At 52.3% G+C, this 13,020-nt stretch overlaps 1 protein-coding gene across 1 annotated transcript in view; it reads right to left on the reverse strand.

The window, feature by feature from the left end:
- The window catches only part of LOC108801430 (zinc finger SWIM domain-containing protein 5-like), a gene marked incomplete at both ends in the record, with an annotated part of 59,794 nt that overhangs the window by 11,038 nt on the left and 35,736 nt on the right, over positions 1-13,020 (reverse strand). Inside the window, 3 exons of the mRNA XM_018573323.1 lie at positions 1,665-1,823; positions 3,189-3,337; positions 5,235-5,591. Of these exons, the coding sequence (XP_018428825.1) occupies positions 1,665-1,823; positions 3,189-3,337; positions 5,235-5,591 (665 nt within the window). The remainder of the gene's footprint in view (positions 1-1,664; positions 1,824-3,188; positions 3,338-5,234; positions 5,592-13,020) is intronic.

Consider the following 13,020-nt stretch of genomic DNA (forward strand, 5'->3'; position numbering starts at 1 on the left):
ATAGGCTACAGAACATTTAATCATACACGTCACATTATATATCACTTTGTGCACAGGGACTTCAGACTCAGAAGCAAGCCACGCGCAGTATGTTCTGTGCTGCTCTGACCAGCCGCTGGGTTGCTTCTGAGGGATTGTGGTTAGCTTAAAAGTTGCTACGGGGTTCCTCCAAATCGCAGGGAGCGCCTCGTGCGTTCTAATTGACTTGTATGAGAAAGGAAATCAGAAGCAAAGCAATTGGCTTGTCAAGTCCTATGAGAGCTTCTCAAGTCAACGAGTTAAAGTCACAGTAACCAGATATTATTTTCCAGTGGAAATGATACATTTGGCAAAGGGGGCCATATATCCCAACGGACCGCTGACTTCCTGACCTGTAATGCAATAAGGAAACGGAATGCTTTGTTTGCCCCTTTGTGGATCTCGGGGTCCGTTAAAGGGAATCTAATGCAGGCCCGTCCGTGTGAGAAGGGTCAGATGGAAGCAGCCATTCCCCGTCTCGCAGACCACAAGTTAATTTCAGAGCAGCGACTCCGAGCGCGTCCATTTCCAGAGCGCGGGAACGCGATGCTTCTGTAGGAAGCGGCTGCTCCCGTCACACTCTTCCCACACAGTGTTCAGTGACACATCCCTTGAAAGGGAAACTGCTTGGGCAGCTGTCGGGAAAGCAGCGAGGAGCGCCTCAAGTCAACAGCCCTACGCCTAAGGATTGGGGTCCAGACTTCATATCACAAGAGCAAAGCCGACACTGGACGGTGATATTTACGGAGCCTCTACAACACGGAGTGGAATCTGCTTTAGGGCAACGCACATGACTGCAGTATAAAAAAAGGACACTTCCTGTGCACCGCAGGAAACAGTCACACGTGTGATGTACAGCCCAGCCCACAGTACAGGCCACGGCCATATGCAGCGATGGCCACAGCAGAGAAAGGGGGGGCAGGGGACATGGTCTAAGAGAGGGGTGCCCATTAGGTCTATCAGTCAATCGCAAAGCTAACGCTGGTAGAACGCGATTGCAAGTTCTACCAGCTCCCTTCTATGGTGCTGGTACAGCTGAATGTGTTAGACGCTGCAGACGAGGGAGGGGCTTCCTTCCCAAGACAAAGGAGGGGCTTCCTTCCCTTCCCCAACCTGCAGCATCTGAAACATCCAGCTGCACCAGCACTACGGGGGGACAGATCAGCATGCATGAAGATCCAGGAAGCAGGTAAAAAGCTGCTGAAGATATGCAGTGCCTCTGAAAGCGAGGAGAGAGAGCGAGGAGAGCCGGGGCAACAAGCGAAGGACAGAGAGCCGGGGCAACGAGCGAAGGACAGAGAGCCGGGGCAACGAGCGAAGGACAGAGAGCCGGGGCAACGAGCGAAGGACAGAGAGCCGGGGCAACCAGCGAGGACGGAGAGCAGCCATGTGTCCCGGCTTAGGCTCCAGTCCTGGAGGATGCCATTGCTTGACTTCTGGAAGTTTCCGGGAGGGTGTGTGATTTTACACATGGCAGGCAACAGCTGTCCTGACAGGTCCTCTTTTTTTTTTTGCTGCTCTTTAGCTCAGGGTCTGTTTAGCTTCCTCTGCAATGTCGGAGGTTTGTAACGGATTGAGTTTGGTGGAGCCGGGACCTCGAGCCTCTCAAACTCTCCAGCTGTGTGAAGAACAAAACTCCGCGGGGGCCACTTACCCAGCTCGTCCCAAAGCTGCCGGCACTTATCCGTCATCCCGCTTCCCTGCTGCCTCCACAGTGCCAGCCGGGGGTCCGCCATGAACTGCTCCGTTATCAGCGTCAGCATGCGGGCCCCATTGGAATCTCTCATCCGGAGCATCTCTCGCACCTGGGGGAACAGACGGCGTATCGTTAACAGCAACATCACAGCTGCATTGGAACACCAAAAACTGAAACCCCCCCCCCCCGCACACACACACACTTCCTGTGTGGTCACCAGGACAGGAAACAAGGACATAGACAACAACAACAAAGACCTGACAGACGTCCTTATCCTTCCCCTACTTTATCCAAAATCTGAACAGAAACCACAATCCCATTTTCCCCGGCATTCCCCTTTAAAAAGACGGAAACCCCTAACTGCACATTGAGTTTGCTCTGTGCGTTGCGTGACAGGATTTCAACTGTTCTTCAAATCACAGCGCTACTGATCTCCTGCAGCCTCTTTGCATCCATTTCCTGTCCACATGCACTCCAGCGATGGCTGCACGGCATTTCTCGGGGCTGGTGTCCTGATGACAACGGCGAAGCACATTTATGCAGTGCGGACGGACAGGGACGCATGTTGTCTGCATCAGAAGCCCGTGTGACAACAGAGGAGCTCCATTGGAGAACTTGGACAGAAGGTTTTCACCCTGAGTCTCCTGATGGTGACAACAGTGGGCATGGCTGTTGAAATGGCAATTTGTAGTCACTATAGCAGGGATCCCAACCTTAAAAAAGTAATTTCAGGGAGGTGCCCTTCTCATTTCAGGTAGGTGCCCCTCACCCCCCCCCCCCCCCCTTAAATGATGGCAGATAGCACAGAAAGCAATAGCTTCTTTGCTATCTGCTGTTTGGGGGGGGGACAGCTGCTGCCGTCAAAAAAAAAAAAAGACGCCATAGAAATGAATAGCTAGATTGCTATTGGCCATTTGAATTTGCAATAGCAAGCTGCCAATCAGCTGCTGTCAATCAGCAGAGAGAGGACCTGATGGAGAACTTGAGGTCCACCTCTGCTGATTGACAGCAGCAGTGGGCGGGTGCAATAGGCAGCTCGCTATTGCAAATTAAAATAGCCAATAGCAATCTAGCTATTCATTTCTATGCCGTCTCCGGGAGCCGCTAACAGGGGGGAGACTCCCGAAGCGTTCCGGGAGAGTTGGGATGTCTGCTATAGAAAGTTCATGCGACAACGCACATGTACACAGCGACAGAGAGCGTTGTCTATAACAGGAAGTGCCTGCACAAGGACCGTCATGGCAGGATCACCGGGGATTATTATTTTTAATGAAAGCTGCGGATTTAAAAATATTAAAAAAGTGAATTTTAAAACCACATCAGCATGTTAAAGCCAATACGAGATTTTAGTGACAAGATGTTCGGAAATAACCGGGGAGACGAGAAACATTGCATTGTGGGATCATTTACAATCCTGAATGGACGGTCTGCGCTGGGATTTCCCATCACGGCCCTCAAAGCTGCGACGCTTTACCTTAGCGAACATGGAGTTGAGCTGTTTTCCCGAGCTGTAGTATCCGCCCTGAGACAGGAAGAGCTTCACCTGTTCCCTGACTTGCTCTTCATCCAAGTGCCAGCAGTTCTCGTCATTGATGCTGGCGCCGGCAGTGGGATCGGGGGCCCCTGGAAGGGAAAAAGAAGCAGCTCAGACCCCTTGTCCTCCATTACAGTGTACCAACCCCTGGAAGGGAAAAAGAAGCAGCTCAGACCCCTTGTCCTCCATTACAGTGTACCAAAGGCATGAACGGGATTGTACATGAAGGAGGCAGATGAAGCGGAACCACTGCAGGCCAACCGTCACATGCCGCCATATTTCCCGTTTGTGGCCTCTACCCCGAAAATAAGACCTACCCCCAATATAAGACCAACCCCCAATATAAGACCTACCCCCAATATAAGACCTACCCCCAATATAAGACCTACCCCAAAAATAAGACCTACCCCGAATATAAGACCTACCCCGAATATAAGACCTACCCTGAAAATAAGACCTACCCCGAAAATAAGACCTACCCTGAATATAAGACCCCGAATATAAGACCTACCCCAAAAATAAGACCCAGTTGTGACCATTCCCAGGGCCGGTGGTGGCATAAGGGGGAACTTGAAGAGCCGCGGGAGAGAATCAGCGGTGCCAACGAAGCCGGCGCTAGAGGAAGCGAGGCGGCAGCGGAGGGAGCAGAGCCGCATAAGCCGACGCCTCCTCTATAGCGCCGCCTCCTGTCACAGGCGGAGTGATACCAAATGCGCTCCGCCTGTGAGGGACCGATAGTGAAAGTGCGCTTCATTCATTCTGGCCAGCGATTGGTTAGCAAATTGCTCTTGGAAAGGTACGGCGCCCCTGAGTGCCCCGATCACCATATGTTTGTACATGAATAAGTGCGGATTGTTGTACATTAAAAAAAAAATAAGACCGACCCCCGAAAATAAGACCTAGTGAGGGGAATTTATCAAGACTGGCGAGACTGAATCTGGCCCATGGCAACCAATCAGCATCTCTCTTTCATTTTCAAATCTTCACTGAACAAGCTGAAGAGAGAAGCTGATTGGTTGCCCTAGGCAACTGCTCCAGATCCTGTCTGCTCCAGTTTTGATAAATGCCCCCCGGTGTGTTTTTTTTAACCCAACAAAAACATAAAAGACAGTGTTCCATAGGCCGGGGTTGGCGGGGTGGTGGTTAGCGAGAGTAGATCGGTGGCAGACCCGTCACACCTCATGATGTGATATGTGCCGGACCAGGGTAGGCAGATAATATTAGAGGGGGCAGCTCTATGTCAATCTAAGCGTCTCAGAGGGTCCCTGGAGTGGTCTGAATAGCGGCAGTGAACTCACAGAAGCATTGGACTTTAGTTGTCACATGGATTGGATGGCGGGATGGTGCTTCAGGTCGCCAGGCTATCCGAATCACCACCTCACTCCCCTTTTTATATTACGTCTATTGTTCAGTCTGTCTGTGAATTCACTGCGGGGGGGCAATTGAGAACCCAAAACGCGTTAGCTTTTTGACTACTTTTCCTGAACGATAAATTCATATTGGACCCATGCGAGCCTTGCGGTGCTCTCGTCCTAAATAATACACATCAGTGACATGAGACGGGCGCTGCGCTAGTACAACACGCCCCATGCAGCAGAGCGGCATCCTAGCTGTGGAGATCTGTACGCCACGACTGCATGCAGGGTCGGCATTATGCCAATACCATCCGGACTATAGGGAGTGCGTATGTGACAGCGGGAGCAGGGTCACGCTGGGTGGGAAGTGACCCGGAAGAAGGGGGGAACTAATCTGGAATCATTAGAAAGTTAATAACTGGAGGGGGAAGGAGAAGACCCCCGGGCACCACACACTACGCCAGGGGAGGTAACCTGCTCAGCCCCGAAGTTCTGCCATCTTCAGCAACCAATTAGACTTCAGCTGTGTCACGAAAGATTACATCCGATTGGCTAATAAGGGTCACTGCAATTTGCCCCATTGAATTCATTTCCTACTGTTGACGCGCGGGCCCCCCGGGGCCGTCCTTACCGTGCACTTGGTTGATTTCGGAATTGGAGGACAAGATCTCGTCGGCCAGTTTCTGAGCCGTGGGAAGCACTTCCGTGTGGTGCGCCGTGATCAGGTACTGGACAAACTTCTGCAGCTGGTCTCGGTTCATTTGGAAGAGGGTCTCCGAGATGGGAAGACGCAGTTTGACCTGGTCCGGCTTGCGGATCCGGTAAAGCGAGAGCGCCACCACGTGAGCGCAGTAGAAGATGTCCCTGTTGCCGCAGCCACAGGTCACCGAGGTGATCTTGCAGCGGTCGAAGCTGATGGCTACTTGGTAGGTGGCTTCTGGCTCGGACTGTGTGGCCGGCTCCGTCACCGTGCCGCTGAGGTGGAAACCTGGAGGCAAAGGGAGAGTATGTGAGTCGGACTGCAGCATCATCAATGATCACATGTGAGGATATTGTAACCATGTGGGCTCACCAGTCAACCTATCCCTTTAATTATGGGATACGGGCACCCCCCTTGTATCTAGGCACTCCTGATAGCAGAGCACTTCCTGTGTCTGGGCACTCCTGATATCAGAGCACTTCCTGCGCCTGGGCACTCCTGATAGCAGAGCACTTCCTGCGCCTGGGCACTGCTGATATCAGAGCACTTCCTGTGTCTGGGCACTCCTGATATCAGAGCACTTCCTGTGTCTGGGTACTCCTGATATCAGAGCACTTCCTGTGTCTAGGCACTCCTGATATCAGAGCACTTCCTGCGCCTGGGCACTCCTGATATCAGTGCACTTCCTGTGTCTGGGCACTCCTGATATCAGTGCACTTCCTGTGTCTGGGCACTCCTGATATCAGAGCACTTCCTGCGCCTGGGCACTCCTGATAGCAGAGCACTTCCTGCGCCTGGGCACTCCTGATATCAGAGCACTTCCTGTGTCTGGGCACTCCTGATATCAGCGCACTTCCTGTGTCTGGGCACTCCTGATAGCAGAGCACTTCCTGTGTCTGGGCACTCCTGATAGCAGAGCACTTCCTGCGCCTGGGCACTGCTGATATCAGAGCACTTCCTGTGTCTGGGCACTCCTGATATCAGAGCACTTCCTGTGTCTGGGTACTCCTGATATCAGAGCACTTCCTGTGTCTAGGCACTCCTGATATCAGAGCACTTCCTGCGCCTAGGCACTCCTGATATCAGAGCACTCCCCATGTCTAGGCACCCCTGTTCTGTAGCCTCCTAGCTGTGTACCTGCAGTGTGAGATCCTCTAAGGCACTGCTGCCTCTGACTGCTGGTCCCACCAGCTTTGGAGTGAGATTTGGGGGTGCCAGTGTTCTCCTTGCTGGAAAGGAAGCTGTACCGGAGGACCTGCAGTGCACAGATCTCCCTACTTCTGCTTCATGCGTTTCGTAGATCTGTGCTTTCTGAACCTCTCCTTCTGCCGCTCACCTGTGCACTCCTGATAGCAGAGCACTTCCTGTGTCTGGGCACTCCTGATATCAGAGCACTTCCTGTGTCTGGGCACTCCTGATATCAGAGCACTTCCTGCGCCTGGGCACTCCTGATATCAGAGCACTTCCTGCGCCTGGGCACTGCTGATATCAGAGCACTTCCTGTGTCTGGGCACTCCTGATATCAGAGCACTTCCTGTGTCTGGGTACTCCTGATATCAGAGCACTTCCTGTGTCTAGGCACTCCTGATATCAGAGCACTTCCTGCGCCTAGGCACTCCTGATATCAGAGCACTCCCCATGTCTAGGCACCCCTGTTCTGTAGCCTCCTAGCTGTGTACCTGCAGTGTGAGATCCTCTAAGGCACTGCTGCCTCTGACTGCTGGTCCCACCAGCTTTGGAGTGAGATTTGGGGGTGCCAGTGTTCTCCTTGCTGGAAAGGAAGCTGTACCGGAGGACCTGCAGTGCACAGATCTCCCTACTTCTGCTTCATGCGTTTCGTAGATCTGTGCTTTCTGAACCTCTCCTTCTGCCGCTCTCCTATTCCACCACCAGTCAGCAAATCACCATTTATCTCGACGGGCTTCTCAGTAAGGGGGCGGGTCTTGTGACTCACCTCCTCTCCCGGCCGCGTCCCTAGTAACAGGCGGCGGGAGAGGAGAAGTGCGTGACACATGCCCCGCCCCCTGCAGTGCACACCGTCTGGCTGGGATGCTGGCTGTGAGGCTTGGCAAGCGAGACCGAATGAGGAGCGGGGGGGGGGTATGTGCGTTACTAAGCCCAGAGTCCAGTGCGTTACTAAGCCCACATATACCTATATACATGCTATACAGTGGCGTAACAACGTAACAATGGCCATAGCGACCCTGGCGGCCGCTATGGGGCCCGGGCACATGGGGGCCAGACACCCCCCTGATGCCGTGCGGGCCGTCTGGGTTCGAACGTGCCGCTGTTCAGATCATCGTGATCTCTGCAGCACTGCGTTCTTCTCCATAGCCGCTGCCGAGTCAATGAGAGTCAGCAGCGGCGGTGGAGGAGGCTGGACGTGGCGGGGAGGAGGAGGCGGGTCAGCATCAGAGAAGGAGGCGGTGACGGAGGAGGGAAGACGAAGACGGAGGAAGAAGAGGCGGACAGGTAAGGAGTGCGACCATCTGAGGGTGACCCTGCAGAGCCCACCATAGAGAGTCTACCATAGAGAGTCTACCATAGAGCCCACCATAGAGAGGGCTCTGCAGGGTCACCCTCAGGTGAGCTATGTGGGCTCTTCAAGGGGTGTAACTGGAAATCACAGGGCCCCATACAAAATTTTGCTATGGGGCCCTGTGATTTCTAGTTACGCCCCCGATGCTATACATAGCATAATGGTAAAATAACGATACATGACGCGTTATCTTCATTTTAGATGTCAAAAGGGTTTTGTGGCTCCCGGTGTTTTCTTTTCTGTGGGAAATGGGTCCAAATGGCTCTTTGAGTGTTTAAGGTTGCTGACCCCCCTGGACTAGAAGAACTGGCAAACCGGTGACCGCTGGTAAGTAACCCCGAAAATGGAATTATCCAACCAGAACTACCAATGAGGCAGCTGCACATAAAACAGACAACTGAGGTGACAATAAAGCACTGAAATATGTCAGATCTCATAACCCTAAAGACCTTTTTATCTCATTGCCCCATTCACCGAGACCTCCTAACAAGGTTTGGTCCATTCCAAGGACGTCTGGAGACAAAGTTCCTCACGTCGGCATCATTTCTCATTTTTTTTTTTTCCATCTCTCATTTAAAAAGTTTCTAAAGTCAGGGAAACGGAACGTTCCTAATCCCCCGACGTGACGGTACCGGGCGATGAGGGATGCAAAGTGCCTTGCTCTGGGTAGGAAGGTAATCGGTAGGGATGCACCGATACCACTTTTTTAAGACCGAGTACGAGTACCGATACTTTTGATCAAGTACTCACCGATACCGATTACCGATACTTTTTCTTAAAGGGACAGGTCACATTTTTTCTAAAGCAATACAAACTAATGCTTTAAAAGGTCACTTTCTTAATATTATGATTCATGAGATGACGAGGGAGCATGACGCCGGCTTCCCGGCCAATCAGAATGCCGGGCGCTGCGTCATTACAGGGCGCCCGGCTTCGCTAGCTTCCTGACCAATCGGGAAGCCGGGCAGCGCGTCATTGCACGCCACCCGGCTTCCTGATTGGCCGGGAAGTCGGCTCCATGCTCTCTCATCACAAGTGACGAGAGAGCATGGAGCCGTTTCCTGGCCAATCAGGAAACCGGGCAGCGTGTAATGATGCGCTGCCCGGCTTCCTGATACAGGAAGTACTCGTGCTAGGCATCGGAGCATTTGGGCGAGTACGAGTACTCACCCAAATACTCGGTATCGGCACCGATACCAGTATCAGTATACCCCTTATATACGGCATTCCTTGGCCTGGGGAAAGTCCAGATGAAGCCCCTGAAAGCGTGACGATGATGCCGCACACGCGGCGCCTCGAGTCTTCCAGCACGCGTTCGGGGGTTGGGGGTTTTTCTCTCTTTGAATAACTGGGTATGTGAACCAGCTGTGGCGGCCATGGAGGACTTTACAAGGGATAAAATTAGACGCTGCCTAGAGGCACCTCTTAATCCTGCCGTGCCACAATCTTTCCTCCGCAGCCCCCAACCGGAGGAAACTTCCCCCAGATGCTGCGGCTGGTATGATTAACCCCTTGGCACCCAGCGATCCTCAGATCTGTGCTCAAGTAGAACAAAAAGGGGCAGAGATGCTGCGCTGACCCGACTGCAACAATGTCACACGGCAGGAAACGCGGGGTGCCCATTGCAACAGCAGAAGATCTTCACATCCGGGCCCACTCACACCTGTGCGTGTCATGCGCATCACCGCATCACAGTGCCGTTAATTCTGAAAATGCTAAATATTAACAATCGCTTACTAAGCCATCCAGAACTCCGCCCCCGTCTATATCTCCAACCTTGTCTCAAAGTATCACCCTGACCGTCCCCTCCGCTCATCCCAAGACCTCCTGCTTTCCAGCTCCCTTGTCGACTCCTCTCATGCTCATCTCCAGGACTTCACTAGAGTGTCTCCCATACTGAGGAACTCTCTACTCCAACCTGTCCAACTATGTCCCACTCTGGCTGCCTTTAGGCGATCCCTTAAGACTCATCTCTTCAGGGAAGCCGATCCCACCTCAACCTGACCATTCATCCCCACACAGCTCCCTCCTCATGTATCACTGGCCCCTCCCTCTTAGATTGTAAGCCCTCAGGGGCAGGGCCCTCCTTACCATTTTGTCTTGATTTGCATTGTGATTGTAATGTCTTCCTTAGAAGACCTTCTGCTTTCCAGCTCCCTTGTCGACTCCTCTCATGCTCATCTCCAGGACTTCACTAGAGTGTCTCCCATACTGAGGAACTCTCTACTCCAACCTGTCCAACTATGTCCCACTCTGGCTGCCTTTAGGCGATCCCTTAAGACTCATCTCTTCAGGGAAGCCGATCCCACCTCAACCTGACCATTCATCCCCACACAGCTCCCTCCTCATGTATCACTGGCCCCTCCCTCTTAGATTGTAAGCCCTCAGGGGCAGGGCCCTCCTTACCATCTTGTCTTGAATTGTATTGTGATTGTAATGTCTTCCTTATATTGTAAAGCGCTGCGCAAACTGTTGGCGCTCTACAAATCCTGTATAATAATAATAATGGCCTCCTCAAAGCATAAACGCAACGCAGCTTCAACTCACACGTCCATGTGAATGCTGCACACCGCTAGTTCACCATACATGTGGTTTATTCATTCCAACAGCTAACATGGTACGGCCCCGGGGCCTAGTAGCCACTTCCTTGGATAGTATTACTATGGAGGGCGGACGGCTCACGGCCGGCACCTGGGCAATGAAGCTGGATGTGGGACGGTCAGTGAGCGTTCTCTCTGCCCTTACATATTGCAACGCACCATTACCCAAGGCAACGCACCACCGTGCCTTTTGTTGCTCTGGGCTGCCAATAGTTGAGGATGTCCATTTGCACTCCATACAGCATAGACCTTGAGTAAGAGGTTGGTGCTTGAAGTGACAACACGGATGGCGCCGTGTCAGATACAGTCCACAATAGAAGTCACCAGCACTCGATATGTGCAAGTAGTAAAGCTTTAACTTCTCGTTAGGGCTGTGGAAATTAAAGATTCATTTCTCGATTAATCGTTAAACTTTTTGATCGATTTAAATTATTTTGATCGCTAATGAAAACACTCGCCTTCTCCGCCGGCTTCCGGGAGTCCCGTCGGCGATCCGGTGACGTCACGGACATCGACGTCACAGGACTCCTCCCCCTTCCCCAAGTGGCTCCGTCGGCTAACGAAGGGAAGGGGGGAGGAGTCCAGTGACGTCGATGTCGGTGACGGCCAATGTAGGGAAGGGGGGAGGAGTCCGGTGACGTCGATGTCCGTAACTGCTAACGAAGGGGGGAGGAGTCCGGTGACGTCGATGTGCGTGGCGGCTAACGAAGGGAAGGGGGGAGGAGTCCGGTGACGTCGATGTCCGTGACGGCCAACGTAGGGAAGATCCTGGAAAGGGAATACACAAAGTCTGAGGGCACGGGTCAGGGAGGTGGGAGGACAGCTACCCCGTCACCGAGGCCTGTTTATTCCTGCAGCCATGCCGCACTCCGGCTGCCGCCGTACTGATTAGATATACACAGCGCGGTTCACATGGCGGTCACCGCCTAATTAACTGTGTTTAAACAAGCAGTGGGAAAACATATTAGATTGTGAACTTCTGGAGAGGCATGTCAGGAATGGAGAGTTTCCCTTCCAATAATCTCCCTGAGTGGTGGAGAGCACAATTCACCCCTTCCTCCCCTGACACGTACCAGCCCGGGGCCGACGCAATGTCAGGTCTACGCACCGTCACACAGCGGGCTGAGAGGCGACACAAATCGCATGAGCCCCCCGTGACAAACGGTCAATAATTGGGACAAGTCAGAAGAGGGATAATTGGAGGAGAAATTGCACAAAAAGGGGAATTGTGGATGGAAATGGAAGTTTATGGGGATCGTGACGGGAGGCGAATGATGATCAAACAGGAAATGATTTGGCCGGTCCGGGAGAGGTCAATGTGGAAACAGGAAACCAGATTATCACTGGCCAGAGAGAAGCAACACTCCCAGCATCCTGCACCCGCATCATTCACGAGTCCCCCAAATACACAAAACCCGCCCACCGCATCTCACAGCAAAGACCCCCCATCGTACAAATGATGGACAAAGCCGCACACATCCCCTGCCCGATATTCAGGCCGTTCATCCTCCGAAACCGAGACGTCAACGTCATGCCACGCAGGAGAAGTCTGTATATGTAGCAGCATTGTACACCTCGTACTACTATCCCCCCTTATACCCGAATAGAGTGTAAGCTCCTCCTCCTTCTGTATCCCCCTTTACCCTAATAGAGTGTAAGCTCCTCCCCCTTCTGTATCCCCCTTTACCCTAATAGAGTGTAAGCTCCTCCCCTTCTGTATCCTCCCTTATATCCTAATAGAGTGTAAGCTCCTCCCCTTCTGTATCCTTCCTTATACCCTAATAGATTGTAAGCTCTTCTACCTTCTGTATCCTCCCTTATATCCTAATAGAGTGTAAGCTCTTCCACCTTCTGTATCCTCCCTTATATCCTAATAGAGTGTAAGCTCTTCTACCTTCTGTATCCACCTTATATCCTAATAGATTGTAAGCTCCTCCCCTTCTGCATCCCCTTATATCCTAATAGATTGTAAGCTCCTCCCCTTCTGCATCCCCCTTATATCCTAATAGATTGTAAGCTCCTCCCCTTCTGCATCCCCCTTATACCCTAATAGACTGTAAGCTCTTGCACGTTCTTTGCCAGTCTTTGTAATGACTTCATTTCTTGGACCTCCATGTTGTCACCTTTTCCTGGTTGGTATCCATATCCCAGGAGTAAAGTGCCGGGCCCAGTAAGGACCAATCAGAAACAATCTTTCAGAGATCTTACTGCCATAATGCGGAGGTGACGGCCTCCTGCACATCGCTGCCGTTTGCCTCCATGAGCCCGGATCACTTTCAGGAGGACCGAGCATCATCATTTCATAGATTTTAAAGGTGAACATTCCCATTCTCTTCATCCCCCAAATAACTGACCAATCCGAGCCTCGGCTGCCGTTGGGCCCTCGAGGGGGGAATGTCACACCCCAATAATCAGTTACATGTCAGCAGGGAACTCTCTCAAAGTCTTCTATCTGTAACGGCTGACTAATCAATGGAAGCTTATGAGGCGAGAGGCGCTGAGGCCCCGAAAGGCCATAATTTGCCTTCTCTCCTTCGGGCAAGTTTAGACAGAACTCCTCTGTGGTGGTGGTGGTGGT

The sequence above is a fragment of the Nanorana parkeri genome, unplaced genomic scaffold (genome assembly GCF_000935625.1).
Source record: "Nanorana parkeri isolate BGI_ZX_2015 unplaced genomic scaffold, ASM93562v1 scaffold2337, whole genome shotgun sequence".
NCBI lineage: Eukaryota > Metazoa > Chordata > Amphibia > Anura > Dicroglossidae > Nanorana > Nanorana parkeri.